General features: G+C 45.1%; 1 protein-coding gene across 1 annotated transcript in view; it reads right to left on the bottom strand.

The window, feature by feature from the left end:
* NCKAP1L (NCK associated protein 1 like) overlaps nt 1–18,529 on the bottom strand; it is a 2,015,530-nt gene that overhangs the window by 1,324,964 nt on the left and 672,037 nt on the right. The window contains exon 21 of the mRNA XM_069653209.1: nt 16,305–16,523. Within this exon, the coding sequence (XP_069509310.1) occupies nt 16,305–16,523 (219 nt within the window). The remainder of the gene's footprint in view (nt 1–16,304; nt 16,524–18,529) is intronic.

The following is an 18,529-nucleotide window of genomic DNA, read 5'->3' on the forward strand; positions in this document are numbered from 1 at the left end:
TCATCTTACAAGGTCCTACCTTAGCAGCATCGCTCTTCCACCTCTGACCACAATATGTCTCTGACTTCATAAAATCCTTTGCTTTTATTGTTACAAGTACATAATGACACACAAAACCTGCTTAATCTAGGCAATTACTTTGTCCAATGGAATCAAATATGCCCATTTGCAACTAGTCTAAAATGTACAACCTCCTAAATAGGCACTAACTACCTAAAACTATTTCTTCAAAACAGCAGCCCTACTCAGCACTGCAGATTTTAGCATCTGACAATGTTAAGGTGGGCGTCACATGAACGTTGCGTACCTGTATTTCCAGGAGATGGTCGAACTGGAGAAGCCAGGCTGTTTGATCAGGAAGTCGAATGAAGAGAAGGTGACGCAAGGAAGCAATCTCCACCCAGTCCTGATATAAACAGGTATGGATGGGGACCAACTCCTGACGCCACGGAAACACTTCCCTGTGGATTAACGTGACGTCAAGACAGTGCAAGCACTGACAGGGAAGGCAGATAGTTCCAAAATGTCCAAGGCAGATGACTGAAGGAATTGAAGACTCCTTGTACACCCTCGGAAGGCAGTGGTAGAACTTGCAAGTTGAAAACACAAGTTCTGTAAAAGTTGCAGTGAAGATCCCCGTAGTAATATCCATTTGGCACTGAAGGAATCTGACTGAAGGAATTGACGACTCCTTGTACACCCTCGGAAGATAGTGGTAGAACTTGCAAGTTGAAAACACAGTTCTGTAAAAGTTGCAGTGAAGATCCCCGTTGTAATATCCAATTGGCAAGGAAGGAAGCTGAAACAGCAGACCAGGAGCTGGTACCCCGGCTGGGCAGGCCAGGAAGAGGGGGCACAGGCCAGTGAGGGAACAAGGGACCTCAGGAGGAGAGGGGGCCCACGGGGAAACAGGTACCCTAGGAGCAGTGGAAACCTAGGGAAGAGAGATGGGAACCCAAAGGGAGAAACCCCTGAAAACGTGGCTATTTAACCAAGACTAAGGAAATATCACTGTACTGAAGCCCTGCATTAAATGTCTCGTGTATGATTATTCTGTATTCACTTGCACTGCGCCCGATTGGCAATTTCTAAGAAATGTTTTAACCAAGCTGTCTGTAACATCGCCGTGGTACCCAAAGGTTTGGGCGAGTAATAAATGCAATAAATAAAAATAAATAAAATAAAAGAAACAGGGATCCAAGAGGGGAACAGGTGCCCAAGGGAGCACTGGAGCGCAAGGGAGAACTGGAGCCCAAGGGAGAACTGGACCCCAAGGGATAAGCAGAGTACCAAGAAAGGGACTGGACCCTAAGGAGTGACTGGGACCCAGAGGGAAAGGCAAGGCGAAACAGGAATCTAAGCAGGGGACAAGGCAACAGGGAACCCGGACCCGCTAGGGAGAAAAGGGAGGTTGGAACATGAACAAAACCAAAAGGTAGAGCGCAGTGACGAGTCAGGAACAAACTGCGCTAAAACGCGATTTGTTCCTGCACCTGAGCGCTATAAAAAGCACTCGGCACGAAAACGAGGCTTGAAGCGCAGACCGACCTACGCATGCGCCATAGCCACATTGCAGCGGAACGGGGCTTGACACGCAAGCCTGCGCCACCGATGGCAGCTCTCCGTGGCGTGTGCTTATGTCTCCCTGTAACGAGCATGAACGCTTGTCGAGGAGCGACCCTCCTAACCAGCCGGAACCTAGAATATAACTGCCAGGGTCGGGAACGTCTGCCAGCAGACCCCCAGGTAGGTACTCTAACAGACAACACCTTTTGGAACTACTTGTCTTGGGTCCCTGCCCAGCTCCTCTTAAGGCAAAGGTGATGGCTACAACATAACTATGCTCTTACCCTGAATAAATGAGCATATACATTTGGCCAAGAGTTTTATTTTCTCATCATCCTTGGGTGAATGTCAGTGGCCACTGCTCTCAACTCTTTTTGCCTTAATTCTGGCAATGTTCCTTATCTGGTCCCCTCATAACCTGCCAACATCCACAATGACCAACATCCTGCATCCAGACTTCTTATGCATCTCTGCAACCCAGCCAAACATGAGTAATTTAAGGCAGCTGGCATTATGCACATGCATTCAAGAGGAGACTGGACTTCCTCCATCCTCCCTAGACCAATCTATACTCGATCACTGGCCGGATTTTATGGCCAGCATTGCCAAGGAGCTATTGCTTTGCACAAGCCCCTTTGATTTAAGTCTCCTAGTGGATTTTCTTAGTAAACTTGTGGTGAATCCAAGTTCTCTGAGCATGAACACGGCCTCACAAACTAATGAATCCCTCTACTTAAACGCTGGAATTGGGACAAACAATGTGGATAAGGCTTGTCAAATCAACCTTCAAAAAGAGCTACTAGATAAGGCCTCACAATCGGATCATTGTAGTAAGACAGTTGAAGTACTGCACAATATCTTGTTGAATAAAAACAGCATAACTACAATCACAAACACTGTCAACCCCAACTTGGAACCAGCTGTACTATTGCAGGGCACAGATATCAGGGCAAGTTGCCCACATATCCCCTCCACAGACGAATGTTCTTCCGAAGTTGGTCTCCTCCCAGAACCTGCGTATTAGAAAATGTCAGATGCCCAAAATAGAAGATATGAGTATTCAGGATTTTGTCCTGGACCAGAGAAATTTGATTATTACTAATATTAGCAAGGTTAATGGCCATGAACCCAAAGAAGCCCTGCAGCTTAAAGTTCTAGCATGGCCAAGACAGAGAACTGGACCGGGTGTGGTCAGGTTATCAGATCTTAAAATCTTTCATAGGATGGACCTGAGAGACTGGAGCTCACATGACAATAAGGACTGCGTCCTGGTGGGGTGTGGGTCCAGTTCCCTACCTGCCTTTCTAAGACTGTGCAGATATATGCCGAGGGGATCCACCAGCTGCAATTTGATTATTTGATTATTTATTTGGTTTCTCTATGTCATGTTTTTTGTTGATTGCTTGCTTTGCATATTGCTTTGGTTATATTTTTTGTTCATTCTTGTCTCATGTTGAAAACTGTTTGTATTGTTTGTTTCTTGTTGTCTGCGCCCTTAATCCTTTTGGGTACCTGGAGCGCAATACAAATAATAAACATAAACATAAACAAACTATGTTGAAATGTAAGGGCTCTCCATTTGAAAAAAGAGGCAACTTGGTCTCATCTGGAAGCCAACATCAATAAAACGAGGAAGGTATTCAGAGGGTGGCGGGACAGCAAAAGAACATCTTCCATTTTGGAATATTCTTTATTAAAAGAAAAAAACGAAAAACTCCTAACTTTCCCTAAGCTATGGGTTTCCCCAACATAACACAAACTAACTAGGGTGCTCGTCAGTCGTCAGTGAGTCCAAAAGGAAGATCTGTCCTCTGTCCAAAACTACTAAGCTGTCCCTGCTGTGCAATAACACCTGAAGCATTCAAAGTGCTGAATGGTATTACCACAATACATTTTCTCAGACGAGAATAACCGGACAGACTTAAGGAATATGGCAAAATATTACTTTATTATCAATTCAATGAAGTAGGGATACCTGGTGAACAAACATATTGCAGCTCACACACTCTCAATGCATTTCGGTTACACAAAATGTTTTATACCACGACGTACATCAGCTATGACGTCATCCTACATGGCTAACAGTAAAAACCTACTCAACGCCACCCTCTCAGCCTCCATTAATCGACACGCACCTCTGAAACAGTGTACCTGCAAACTGAAACCATCAGCACCGTGGTACATGCAAGAACTCAACCTCAGCAAACGAGTCATAAGGAAAAAAGAAAACGTGGTGCCACTCCAGGACAGCATCTTGCCTGGCACTCCTCAAGAAACTCAGAGCAACCGGCCGACAACTAATCAGCACAGCTAAGGCCTCCTACTATCAGAACACCATAGCAGAAGTTGAAAAAACAAAAGCAGAGCCCTCTTCAAAGCAGTCAAGCACTGCGTCAACCCACTACCAAAACCTGCCATACCACACTGTAGCAAAAAATCCACTGCCATCAGCACTTTCTTCATAGACAAAATCAGCAAGCTACGGCAGCACATAAACACCAGCTTTGCATCCACAGACCCACCTCATGTCCCTCCTTGTAAAATCTCCACTCCCTGGACAACATTCAAGACACTCGCGACAGAGGACCTGGTGGAAACCCTGGCCTCCCTCAAAGCCACATCGTATACAGATGACATCCTCCCAGCATCCATCCTCAAGACCCTCCCAGCAGAAGCTCTCCTTCCCCACCTGGAGATCATCAACAGCTCCCTAACTCAAGGTACCTTCCATCAGCCCTAAAGACAGGACAGATCCTCCCTCTACTAAGAAACTGTCATGAATCTCCTCAAAGAACTCCGTAACAGGTTTCCCCACTAAGGTTCTGGAGACAGTAAAAGAAGAAATCTTCCTACAACTATAACCCTCTGTTGTTGTAAACAAACAAGCAAAGGGGTCCAGAAGTTGGAAGATTGGACATCACTCCCGAACAACTGTATATAAACAAAATAACACAGGTTACAAATCAGTAACGCTAGTATGTCTTCCTGCCCTGCATCAGAAAGATTCCCACCTGTATAGGATTCAGTAGGCGGAGAGGACAGGGAAGTCATACGGCAGTGACATCCTAGAGCACAGCCAGAGATCTATGAAAACACAGGAGTAACCAGCATTAATAATCCGATCATACAATAAACCAGAAATAAAGACAAAGAACTGGTTGGATCTTACCATGAGCCAAAGTCTGGGAATTTCAATGTTCCAAGGTAGTATCAATCTTGCAGTTCCATGAAGAAATCCAGAAGGAAAACACAGTTCCAAACACACAGCTATCCCGCAGACACGAGGACGCCTAGGCAGCAGGCAGGAAAGTGTCTCTAGTTCCAAGCTGCTGAAAAGCACCACCTACCTCGACGGCACGAGGACGCCTAAGCAGCAGACAGGCAAGCGTCTTTGAATACGGGTAGATGTGATGCAGGAAAATGGATCTTGAAAGTCTAATGCATAGAATCCCAAAGTACCGATGAACCGAGAAGAACAGAGTTCCAAATGCCATGGGGAAAGCCTGTCTGAAGAAACCAGGTAAATGCAAAGAATTTGCGACAACAAGAGGGAAAACCAAAGGAATCCAATACACGGGACGGGGTCCAGTGCACAAGAAGGCAGGATAAGCAAAAGGAACTTCCAAGAGTAGTCAAAAGGCAGGCCGAGGTCAGGGTTACAAACGAAATCCAAAACGAAACGCCACCAGATTGCAGACAAAGAAATGCTCAATCAGAAGCACTGCTGCATTTTCACTTGGCAGTTTTATTTCCGGAAGCAAACATCACAGAGCGACGCCGTGTGACGTGACGCCGCATCACCTGACGAGGAACGCGTGTTTGGCGTCCCAGTCACCATGGTAACTGCCAACGCCTGAAGAACGGTGCGTTGTTATCGGACCTGCCCGTAAACCCGATTGGGAAATCGGAGCGCCGAGCAGGTAACTTCCTCAAACTCTTGTGGCCAGATTGCTTTGTACTCCTGACAGTTCCCTCTCCCAAAGAAGCCTCCACCCCCCGAGATCTGAGGAAACAGGCCAACAGACGAGGTGCGTTGATGTTATGTAACGGCTCCCAAGCCCTATTTTTGGGCCCATAACCCTTCCAGTCAATCAAGAACTGAAGAACCCCCCATCGCACTCGAGAGGCAAGGATGGCCTTCACCTCAAAGATATCAGAGGGGGGATCGAGAGGAGGAGCAGGATCAGAGGACAAACGAGTACCAGGACAAAAAGATTTGAGCAGAGAAACATGAAATACTGGGTGTATCTTCCAAGATGATAGAAGAACGAGTCTGACAGCAACTGGACTGATGATATCACTTATGGCAAAAGGCCCTACGTAGCGAGGTAGTAAAGCCTTACGACCCGGGAGACGTAGGTTCTTAGAGGACAACCATACCTTCATACCGGGGACATAATCTGGCTCAGGTGAACGACGCTGATCAGCAAAGTGTTTAGCAGACTCCTGAGCCTTACGCAGGTGTTCCTCAACACTCCTGTGAACAGCCGAAACATCCCGGACACAAGCCTGAGCAGCTGGGTTATCCAGAGACACAGAGGGATCCAGAGGTAAGGCTCTAGGATGTTGAGCGTAGAGGGCATGGAACGGAGAGGAACCAGTCAAGATATGTACTGAGTTATTATATGCAAACTCCGCTACCACCAGTACCGACAGCCACGATTCTTGGTGTTGAAGGATCAGACAGCGGAGATACTGCTCGAGAGTAGCATTCAATCATTCAGTCTGACCATCTGTCTGAGGATGGTAAGAGCTTGAAAACCGGTCGTCGATACCAAAAGAAGCTGTAAGAGACCTCCAGAAGTGCGAGGTAAACTGTGTTCCTCTGTCAGAAACCACAATGGATGGCAAACCAAAGAATCGGAAGACATGTGTCAAAAATAAGTCAGCTATCACAGGTGCCGAGGGTAAACCCCGACAGGGAACAAACACTGCCATTTTAGTGAAATAGTCAATGACCACCCATAAAGTGTTAGATTCCTGCACGACAGGAAGATCCACAATGAAATCCATGGAAACCATTGCCCAAGGGCGCTGCGGTACTGGCAAGGGACGGAGCAAGCTTACGGGCTTGGAGGAATTAGATTTGCATTGAATACAAATGGCACAGGTCTTGATGTACTCAGCTACGTCTCGATCTAAGGAGGGCCACCAGCACCACCAGCGCAGTAATTTAGCAGTCTTTCTGCGACCGGGATGAGCTGAAAAGACCGAATTGTGACACCACTGGAGTGCTGTTTGATGAGTCCTGGCATCAGGTATATACAAACGACCTTGTATATATGGCAGCGTATTCACTAAGTCCAAATGCAATTCCGTTAATTCTGTGGGTGAACTTTTAACCCATTCACTCAGAGCAGCTCTAAGTGCCGGCTGTGGGGTACAAACGCAGATCACCTAGTGCGGCAACAAGAGACTCTCAGCATGCTCAGATGTAAGAGGAGTACCATGTAGACGCGAAAGGGCGTCAGCCTTTGAATGCTGATTGCCAGGACGATATGTAATAGTAAAGTCAAACATAGAAAAGAACTCGTGCCAGCGAGCGTGCTGGGAAGTGGAACATTTGACTGCCTTCATAGCTAGAAGGTTACGGTGATCGGTAAAGACCTGGATGGGGTGAACGGCCCCTAATAATGATGGCGCCATTCCCTAAAAGCTTCACGAATTGCCAACAATTCTCTGTCAGTGACTGAATAATTCTTCTCAAAAGGAGTACGTTTCCGGGAGAAGAAGGCAACCAGATGAAGCATTCCTGTGTCTTTACAATGTTGGGATAGTATGGCCCCCACGGCAATACCAGATGCATCAGCCTCCACTTGGAATGGAGAAGCAGGGTCAGGATGCTGCGAAACGGGTGCAGAGGTAAATGCACGTTTCAATGACTCAAAGGCCTGTTGTGCTTCGTCGGTCCAACAGAAGCGTTGTTTAGTGCTAGTCAAGGCTGTCAGAGGTGACACTATTCCTGAAAAGGAACGTATAAAACGTCTATAAAAATTGGCAAAGCCTAGAAAAGACTGCAATTCCTTCAATGACTTAGGACTGGGCCAATCCAAGACTGCACTGACCTTTGATTGATTCATCCGTATCCCCTTGCTGGTTAGGTCATAACCGAGAAATTCCACCTCTTTGGTATGGAAAACACATTTCTCTAGTTTGGCATAGAGATGGTTCTCATGAAGGCAATGGAGAACACTGGTAACATGCTTAACATGTTGTTGGTAAGACGTGGAATATATCAAAATATCATCCAAGTAGACCACTACGTATTGATCCAACATGTCACGGAATATGTCGTTAATAAAGTTCTGAAAAGTGGCTGGAGCGTTGCATAAGCCAAATGGCATAACACAATACTCAAAAAGCCCGTATTTAGTCTTGAACGCCGCTTTCCACTCATCCCCTTGCGTATGCCCCCAAGTTGTACGCCCCGTGTAGATCCAACTTGGTGAACAGGGTGGATTTACCTAATTGGTCAAGAAGCATGGAAATCAGAGGGAGAGGGTACTGATTCCTTACCGTGACGGCGTTCAGGGCTCTGTAATCAATACATGGTCTCAGGTCCCTCTCCTTTTTAGGTACGAAGAACAACGGGGAGGCTGCTGGGGATCGTAAAGGGCGAATAAACCCAGTACTGAGCGCATGCTCAATATATTCCTTCAAGACTGTGTCCTCCTTGGGGATAAGAGAATAAATACGGCCATTAGGAATAACCGCCCCAGGTTTTAAATCAATGGGACAATCATACGGTCGGTGCGGAGGTAACTGTTCAGCGCAAACCTTGTCAAAAACATCTCGGTAGGCATTGTATTCAACCGGCAAGGTGGATACCGAGACCGTCCCCACAATGGAACCGGACTCAGGAGTGCCTCTAAGGAGCGCTTGGCATGGACCCCTATCCAGAGGTGGTGCTTGATCGAAACAATGTTTTTCACAAAACAACGAAAAGAAACGCACATCGTGTTTCTGCCAGTCAATGCACGGTTTTGTTGCATTAACCATGGTAGGCCAAGAATGACCCGATATTGGGGGGCGGCAATCAGATCGAATGTCAGTTCCTCAATGTGATCGTCCTCTGTAATCATAGTGAGCATCTCCGTCCTTTCTGTGATTAATCCAGAAACCAGAGATGTCCCATCAACGGCATTAACCACCTCCAGGTGATCTTTGGTTATAGCGGGTATGTTGTTCTCTCGAGCATACTGTATGTCGAGTTAATTACCCGTTGCTCCGGAGTCTATGACTGCCAATGTCGTCCATGGTATGCCAGAAGGACAGCAAAACGATATGGCTATAGAGAACGGAGAAAACCCCCCAAAAGTATTGGAGTCCTTATGTATAATGCTCGGCATACGGACCCCATCTACTGCCGAGCTTTGAAGTTTCCCCGGGGCTTACTGGGTTTCTTGGGGCATGATTTGATGTAATGTTCTGATGATCCGCAGTAGAAACACAAATTGTTCTTTCTGCGCCTCTCCCGTTCATCAGCTGACAAAAGGCCCCGTACTGCCCCGATCTGCATGGGTTCAGGTTCCGTACTGCCACCTACATCTGAACGCGGGGTAGTGGGAAAGGGGGACTTGCGTTCTCCCTTTCTCTCTATTCGTCTGGCATTGATTTGTAGTACCAGATCAAGAAGGTCAGTGAAAACAGATGGAAGTACCGGGACAGTAGCCAAAGTATCTTTGAGAGAATCGGTAAGCCCTTTGTAAAATACGGCAGATCTCTTTTCCTCGGGCCAGTTTGTCTCGGCTCCCAACTGATTAAACTTGGCAACATAGGACAGAAGAGGGGTATTGCCCTGCTGGAGGTTCAGCAATTCTAGGTCTGTAGCTTGCGACTTATGTCGGGTATCAAAAACATTATCCATGGCTGTGAGCAGACCGTCACAATCGTATAACATGTGACTGTTCTGTTCAAGCAAAGGATTAGCCCAAGCTGCCGCAGTTCCACCCAAATATGATAGGACGAACGCGGCTTTTGTAGTTGAATCCGGAAAAGAGACTGGTCGGCATAAAAAATGCAGCCGACACTGATTAATAAAAGTCCTGAAGTGCTTAGGGTCACCATTGAACCTCTCTGGGGCTGCAAGAGGAAATTGCGTGGACATCAACACTGGGACTGGCTCCTGCCTAGGTAGTGAATAACCTGCCCCTGTTGACGTAGAAGGGGTAGGTAATGATCCGGGAGTTTGAGCCGCCTGCAAAGCATCAATGCGGCGATGAGTGGCATCATGGGCGGCGGACATATCAGCACGCAGCTCGGATACCAGTTGCATCAATTTGTCCAGGGCGTCTACTGTCTCCATGTTAGAGGCTTCTGATTCTGTCATGAATTTCCTCAAAGAACTCCGTAACAGGTTTCGCCACTAAGGTTCTGGAGACAGTAGAAGAAGAATTCTTCCTACAACTGTAACCCTCTGTTGTTGTAAACAGACAAGCAAAGGGGTCTAGTAGTTGGAAGATTGGACATCACTCCCGAACACCTGTATATAAACAAAATAACACAGGTTACAAATCAGTAACGCTAGTATGTCTTCCTGCCCTGCATCAGAATGATTCCCACCTCTATAGGATTCAGTAGGCGGAGAGGACAGGGAAGTCATACGGCAGTGACGTACTAGAGCACAGCCATAGATCTATGAAAGCACAGGAGTAACCAGCATTAATAATGCGATCATACAGTAAACCATAAATAAAGACAAAGAACTGGTTGGATCTTACCATGAGCCAAAGTCTGGGAATTTCAATGTTCCAAGGTAGTATCAATCTTGCAGTTCCATGAAGAAATCCAGAAGGAAAACACGGTTCCAAACAGACACCTATCCCGCCGGCACGAGGACGCCTAGGCAGCAGGCAGGAAAGCGTCTCTAGTTCCACGCTGCTGAAAGAACCACCTACCCCGACGGCATGAGGACGCCTAAGCAGCAGACAGGAAAGCGTCTTTGAATCCGGGTAGATGTGATGCAGGAAAATGGGTCTTGAAAGTCTAATGCATAGAATCCCAAAGTACCAATGAACCGAGAAGAACAGAGTTCCAAATGCCACAGGAGAGCGTGTCCGAAGAATCCAGGTAAATGCAAAGAATTCACGACAACCAGAGGGAAACCAAAGCAATCCAATACACGGTCCGGGGTCCAGTACACAAGAAGGCAGGATAACCAAAAGGAAGTTCCAAGAGTAGTCAAAAGGCAGGCCTAGGTCAGGGTTACAAACGAAATCCAAAACGAAACGCCACCATATTGCAGACAAAAAAATGCTCAATCAGAAGCACCGCTGCATTTTCCCTTGGCAGTTTTATTTCCGGAAGCAAACATCCCAGAGCGACGCCGTGTCACGTGACGCCGCATCACGTGACGAGGAACGCGTGTTTGGCGTCCCAGTCGCCATGGTAACTGCCAACGCCTGAAGAACGGTGCGTTGTTATCGGACCTGCCCGTAAACCCGATTGGGAAATCGGAGCGCCGAGCAGGTACCTTCCTCAAACTCTTGTGACCAGATTGCTTTGTACTCCTGACAGAAACCCACTCTGGATCCCGACAACCTAGGCAACTATTGCCCCATCACCATCTTCCCTTCCTAGGTAAGATCATCGAGAAAGTGGTAGCCACACAACTGCAGCAACACATCCACACCAACAATCTCCTCCAAACCTACCAATCTGGGTTTGAACCAGATGCAGCACGGAGACACCCACCATACACGTGGTTGAAGACACCCTTAACATCCTTGATGATGGCCATGCCTGCCTCCTGGTCCTACTCGACCTATCAGCCACTTTTGACACATTAGACCACCAGGTGCTTACAGACACCTTACATCTGTGCATGGGAATCAGCAACTTTGTCCTATGCTGGTTCAAGTCCTACCTCGCCAACCGCCAGCAGTTTGTTCAGCTGGAGTCCTCTAGATCGCCAAAGCTCTCCCCAGTGATCTTCAATCTATCCATGGAACAGCTGGGAGCCCTTCTAGTCACAGAAAACATCCACCTCCACCAATACGCTGATGACAAACAGCTATACCTCAAGATACCTCAAGATCGACTCCATCAAGTACATCCATAGGCTCAAAACCTGCCTCTGCCCTTCACTGATTCAGTCTTGGATTTCCAGTGCATACTGGATGCTCAACCACTCCAAGACCAAATTCCTACTCCTCACCAACAACACTGAACACAAAGACATACAGACCTGGCTATCAACCATGAACTCTGAGGGCTTCACACCTGAGCTCACCTCCTGTGCCAAGTCCATCGGGTTCCACATCGAAAAACACCTCCCCTTCAAGCCACAAATAGCTAAGAAAACTCAGATAGCTTGGTATCAGCTCTCCCTCCTGCGGAAAATCAAGCCCTTCTTCCCTCCGGACAGCTTTAGAACTACCGTTCAAGCACTGGTTTTATCCCACCTGGATGGGGGCAATGCACTCCTTGAAGGCCTCACGTCATCCTCCCTTGTGCCCCAGAGAAGTGACATACACGTGGCTGCATGCCTCAACAAGGGTCTATACAGATACAATCACATCACCCGGCCCTCATCAACCTTTGTTCGCCCCCACTGCATGCACAAATCACCTTTAAATCTTGCTGCATCATCTATAAGGCTGTCACTCTCAAGTCACCCAGCTACTCGCAGAGAAATTCAGCATCTCCAGTGGACAGCGCACCACCAGAAGTCAGGACACGTGCAGACTTGAAATCTGCTACTGCAAAGAGGAAAGGACCAGAAAACAAGCCTTCATCTGCCTACGCCCCAAGACTATGGAGCCTCCTCCCTATTAAACTCGCCTCCATGGTCTTACAATTCAGAAAAAAACTCAAGACTCGCCTCTTCAAGGAGTCTCTCCTCCTCAACACCTGAGCCATCACGTCGCCCCTTGTGCCACCTCACTCGTTGGACGTTGACCGCCCCAATTCTCCCCTCCACACGGTACAGCTGTACCCCTCCTCGGTGCGCCTCTCTATAATACATCCTGCTATATATCTGTTCTGGTGTTACCTCTGTAAAGCGCTCTGTTGCTTCTCAAAACTAGGTCCATGCTCAATAAATACAATAATAATAATAACAATAATAATAATAATAATAATAATAATAATAATAGTTCCAAACTGGGACGAGTATGAAATTAATTATTTGCAGTCTGAGATGCTAGCCGATGGCGACTTGGCCTAACAATTGCGAAACGTGATCAGTTTTACTTTATTTTCTTTTGAGCTGCAATAGAAATGACTAGTGACATTCAGACTGCTGAATGTATCGAAAATTGAATATGATAAAGAGATACTAGTCACCAGGTTATTGCACACTTTTTCCTTATTAGTAATCCAAATTGAAAGTTGTCCACAAATTTCAGTTCAGTTTAGAAATATTTATTTAGTGAATGGCTCCCTCGACACATGTTTCCCCAATACTGTTGGTTCATCAGGAGGGTATTGCATTAATAATTTCATTCAATTAAAAACAGATTTCTTGCATTAGAATGATAGTGTTACATTCCTATAAAGTGAATCAACAAATATAATATTCATTATTTTGAAGAAAGAAGAGAAAAGTTTTTAAATTAAATGATAACAAAAATTCATTTCCGAGAAAAGAACTAGGCAGTTAGTCACAAGTTAACAAAAGACTTATGTGAGGCTAGGAAGGTGAGCCTGCTACATGATACTCTCCTTAAGGGTAACAGCAAGCGGGACCTCCCCTTCAGAGCAGACAATAATTTGCAAGCAGTATTGTAATCAACTATGTGAAAAACAAGGGATACAAGACACCACAAACTTGGATGGTTATAAAACTGATGATCAAATTGTCAAGTTCTAAAAACAAGATTAACAACAAGGTGAGAATACACAAATGAACAACACAGGAGCTTGTGTATATATGAGAAATGTAACATTTACACACTATTCATGATGAGTAGCAACTATGTAATTATCAATTAAGAATTCCATAAGTCTTTTGTTAACTTGTGACTAACTGCCTAGTTCTTTTCTCAGAAATGAATTTTTGTTATCATTTAATTTAAAAACATTTCTCTTCTGTCTTCAAAATAATGAATATTATATTTGTTGATTCACTTCATAGGAATGTAATACTATCATTCTGATGCAGGAAATCTGTTTTCAATTGAATTAAATTATTAATGCAATACCCTCCTGATGAACCAACAGTATTGGGGAAACACATGTCGAGGGAGCCATTCACTAAATAAATATTTCTAAACTGAACTGAAATTTGTGGACAACTTTCAATTTGGATTACTAATAAGGAAAAAGTGCACAATAACCTGGTGACTAGTATCTCTTTAGCATATTCAATTTCTGGGACAAGTATGATTCTGTCCTTTGTTATTCTCGGTATCCCTCCCGGTATCCTGCCTTCCCATTTACCGTAAGCTCTCAGGGTTAGCATCACTGGGCCTCCCTTCAGAATGGGATCCTCTCTGCTGTTTCTCAGGTAGGCTTCTCGGTTCGTGGTTTCCTTCTCTTCTTCATTGTAACTGCTGTATATTGTAGTCGGGTAAGTGGTCTCAGCATCGCTACTGTATTTCCCAGTCCGCTGACTCTAAGTCATGCCACAACTTTAGATCCAGTTGATTGTCTGGGGCTTCCGTCCATCAGTTACTCTCGCTCCGGGTTTCATCTGGTTATGGTTTGGACGCCAGCTTCCCTCCAAGCTTGGAAATAGCGTGTTCCTCTCTGCTTCAGTGCTCCTCACACAGCTGATTTGCAGCTTGCAGGCTTCTCGCTCTCACAGGACATCTCCTTCTCCTTGATTTATGACGCTCTGACGCTCTGCTAGTCCTACCCGAAGGAGGGCCACGCCCTTCTTCTCTGTCAGATGAGTACTCTGTATTGCTTGCATGATATTCTTCTTCTCAATATTAATCAAGTATTCCTTTTCATGTATACTTACGGTTTCTACATGACGATAACAAACCTCAGCTTGCTCCTCATGTTTTCTCCAGGTAGAGTTTATTAGTGATGGGTTATAGATGAGTGAATTAGGGAGTTGCTCTTCAGAATGGGAGTCCTTATCCCCATGGGGGGAGTCTCTGAAGGGGAGGTCCCACTTGCCGTTACCCCTAAGGAGAGTATCATGTAGCAGGCTCACCTCCCTAGCCTCACAGGGAAAGGCTCCCACTAGGGAGAAGTGTCACTATTCGTGACAGGAGGCAAAGCATTTTTCCGTCCTCACTGTAAAGTTGTGGTATTTACTTACCTTCTAAGGACAAACCTGTACTCCCCAGATACAGGAAAGGCCTGAAATTCTGTCTCTTCCAGAACTATCCTGATAACCCCACCCCCTGTTTATGCACATGGACATACTTGCACCATTCGATCATGCTGCACCATCTACCAAAGCACCCTGAAGCCAAACACATGGCATACAAGGTCTTACAAAGCAAAAGAATACATAAAACAAATGAAGCACGCCAGCATACAGCATTTTTGGGGGAAGGTGTAGGAATAGATTTTTCACTCATGAGAAATCTGATCAGCCAACATTATCAGTTGCTTTTTCGAGGGTCAAGGGCAACAGGCCATCATGTGCCAAATCATTGATAGGCACGTCATTACACATTTTTGTTTTTGGGGTGAGGATTCTGGGTAGGAATGTCCTTGTTTCCAAAGGAATGCAACTTTAAATAAAATAATAAGACAACGTTTCCACTTTTGTGTTTGATCAAAGGCATCGTTTTACTTTGCTACTGGGGTAAAAGTTCAGTGAAAGCCAGTTGAGAACACAGTGAGCAATTCCAAGAAGGGAGAGTATTTTTCCAGTACTTAGCCCCTTCCTCCAAAAATGCACAATTTCCCCAATCACCTTGGATTGAATGTTGAATACAGGACATGATACAATGCTCCAGCTTGAATCATAGGCTATTAGCAGAAATATAGTGGATGGCCTTATGGGTAAGATAACATAGAAATGTTGTCCAACCACTTAAAGCACAAACGAACAAGCTCAAACTCGGACCATGCTGCTAATGGTAGCCATTGACCTGAGACTTTGCTGCAAGTCCCAGTTACAAGAGATCACCCAGCATTTTATACAATCTGAAGTCTCTAGATTAAATGTGCGATAAAGCTTCTATGAAGAGCAGTACAGTAGTCAAGTTGCTAATTTAACATAGTCCCAGCAACTACAAATCTATGCACAACCAATAGCAATGGCATCAGAGGTCTCAAGAGTGGGCACTGAAACATTTGAAAAAGCTCTGACCAAGGGTTGTAATCTCAGATCTAGCAGCAGTGGGCATCTCCGGGTCATGCAACATTCGGTAGATTTAAGGAATATTCCTGCATATAAATGTACAAGCATAGACTGATTCAGGCAATCCCACAGTGAAGAAAAGTTAGCATTAAACAGCAGCAGCGAGTGTGTAGAACTCTGCAATACTTCAAAAGTGATGGGTTGAGCCTTCAAGGGATATTTCCCTAACACAGCTGTTGGAGCTGTCCACTAAAGGGCTCTGAAATCCCTTCAGAGTGTTGTCTGTGGCACTACCAACCCACACAAGCCTTTATACCAAAACCAGCTGTTCCATGGTATCAAAGATTACGGGCAGACCTAACACCAGATGGAGGTAGAGTTGTTTGACCATTATGAATAACCTTCGGAATATCATCCCATATGCCTGTAAAGATGTCCCCAGTCCTAAGGGTAAGCTTTTGCGCCCTGCCGCTTATATCTCCTAGAAGCATTTTGTTAAGCTTTGGGATTCTGAAAGAGGAACACTTACCAGTTGGTATAGAGGGTGGCAATGGTTTGATCTCCATTGAAATCCAGAGGCTGGGTCTGATGGAGGAGGGCACCCTGAATAGTCCTAGCCACATCGATATTTACAAGGTGAGACACTAAATGGATGTTGGTGATGTATGCCCTCAAACTGTCCAGGACTTCTGATGGCCTGGTGATCTCATTGGTCAGCTGATTGTAGTTTGCCATTCTTACGATGGATCTGTAAAAATGAAATACATATATGATGCTGCTCATGTGGACCATTATACTACTTATTTACCAGACAACAAAACAGGTCTGTAAAGCCAAATACAATGTGTAGGATTCGTCCATGAATAAGGTCAGAAAATAACATGCTTCAAATAAGTCAACAAAACTCTTGGGCCAGATGTACAGGTCCAGTCGAGAATTTAGTTGTCATACTTATATTTTTGTCAGAGCCCAATTTGCATTAGAAGAATTTAGTTGTGGGCTGCCCAAAACAGATTAAGAGAAAATGTTCTGATCCTCTCATCTACTGATGTCATGCGTAACATTTAACTGCATGAACGCTTATAGATTCAGGTCAGGTCATTATGAAAATAGTCTAGATGAAATGTAAACGCCAATGCAATATGAAATTTCTATAGAAATGCAAGATTCAATGACTAAAATCTCAAAAAACAACATGATTTCTCTGTGTACATATGACAATAAAATAAAATAACCAGGTAAAGCAGGTACATCTTGAGTACACAATGCATAAGGAACAGCACTTCAGGTCACATACAAACTTAAACCACAGGAACAGTATACACCAGGCCTAGTAGGTTAAGGATATCCAAGACTCCCAAAGATCTAAGAGAGATTTGGCCATGTGCCCACTGTTGGGAGAATCTGGAAGAACATAGATCAGATGTATGCCACAGAAGGGAGATCTATGCTCATGTAGGACCCATCCCTTTACTCCCTTACCACACACAAGTAGCCTGTTCAGTTGTTTGGCGATTCAAAACCGACAAATCTCTTTTAGATAGCACTTTTTTGACAAATTGATATGAAGCCATATAGTAACAGTTATGGCAAATTAATATAATTAAAAATAAGAAAAAATCGAGCAAAGGATTTTTTTTTAAAAGGACTGAAGGCAAGGGATGGGCAAGGGATATTGTGTATCAAAATACAGTGTGGTTATTAAACAGGGCAATTTCTTGAACTTCTTCAAAAGGATCATGTCATCGTTTCAACATAGAACCGAACACCCAAAGCATTGCCAGCTGGTCCAATGTCATCAGGTTCACCTTTTCAAGTCTTGGGCCTGATTATAAGTTTGGTGGCAATTCCGCAGTAAATCCCCTGAATTAACACTAAACCTGATTACCCGCCCCGCCACATGGACCCATGGAGTTTCCTTGGGATTAAAAGTGGTGATAGAGCAGTGTAATCCCCCATTTTTGGAGTTCATAGTACTCCATGGGGGTTTTTTGGCACATTTACCCTTTGCCGAATTACTGTGTTGTAAATCTGCCCATTTATTTAGGTAAAGTGGAGGATTTACCTCCAGCAACAAACTGGAGGTGAATCTGCCAAATTTCCTCCATACATCGGTGGATTTACCACATGATAACTCCCACGGCGGAAAGTCCTACAAAACCTATAATTCACTAACACAGGAAAAAAAGTAGTAATTCCGTAGCTGCCCAGAAAAGTGGTGGTGACAGAATTACTGCTAGTTTTTTCCCACGCCGTCAAACCTGTAATGCAGACTTTGTCCTTTTACCAAATATCCCTTAATTGAATTGTGAGGAATTCGACCATCCGCATGGTGGGCGTGCGCTCGGATGGGCTTTTTGAAATGTTTTATTATATGGAATGATGGTACACCAACCTCAGGAAAATGTGTGGGGCTAATCCACACACATTTTCTTATGCTCACACAACAACAAAAGCATAGACATGTGTACTCAAGGTGGACATAGCCTACAGGCACAGTCTGCCCTGTCATATTTAGTTGGAATGTGTCAGCCAGGAGTGCAATATCTCCAGGAAGGGGGAGGACCAAACCTTCCCCCTGCCATGGACAGCGTAATTAACTAACAAAGGCTCCATGGACCTGGCATGCTTTTTGTTAGGCCCTGAAGCTGTTGGCAGCGATTAACATACAAATATAGGGTACTTCAAACAGGCCCACATGGGGCCTGGCTGCAGAGGTTAACAGAAGAGACAGGAAACGCAACAACCTTTCAT

This window comes from Ambystoma mexicanum, chromosome 3q (assembly GCF_040938575.1).
Source record: "Ambystoma mexicanum isolate Mex_15411 chromosome 3q, UKY_AmexF1_1, whole genome shotgun sequence".
Lineage (NCBI taxonomy): Eukaryota > Metazoa > Chordata > Amphibia > Caudata > Ambystomatidae > Ambystoma > Ambystoma mexicanum.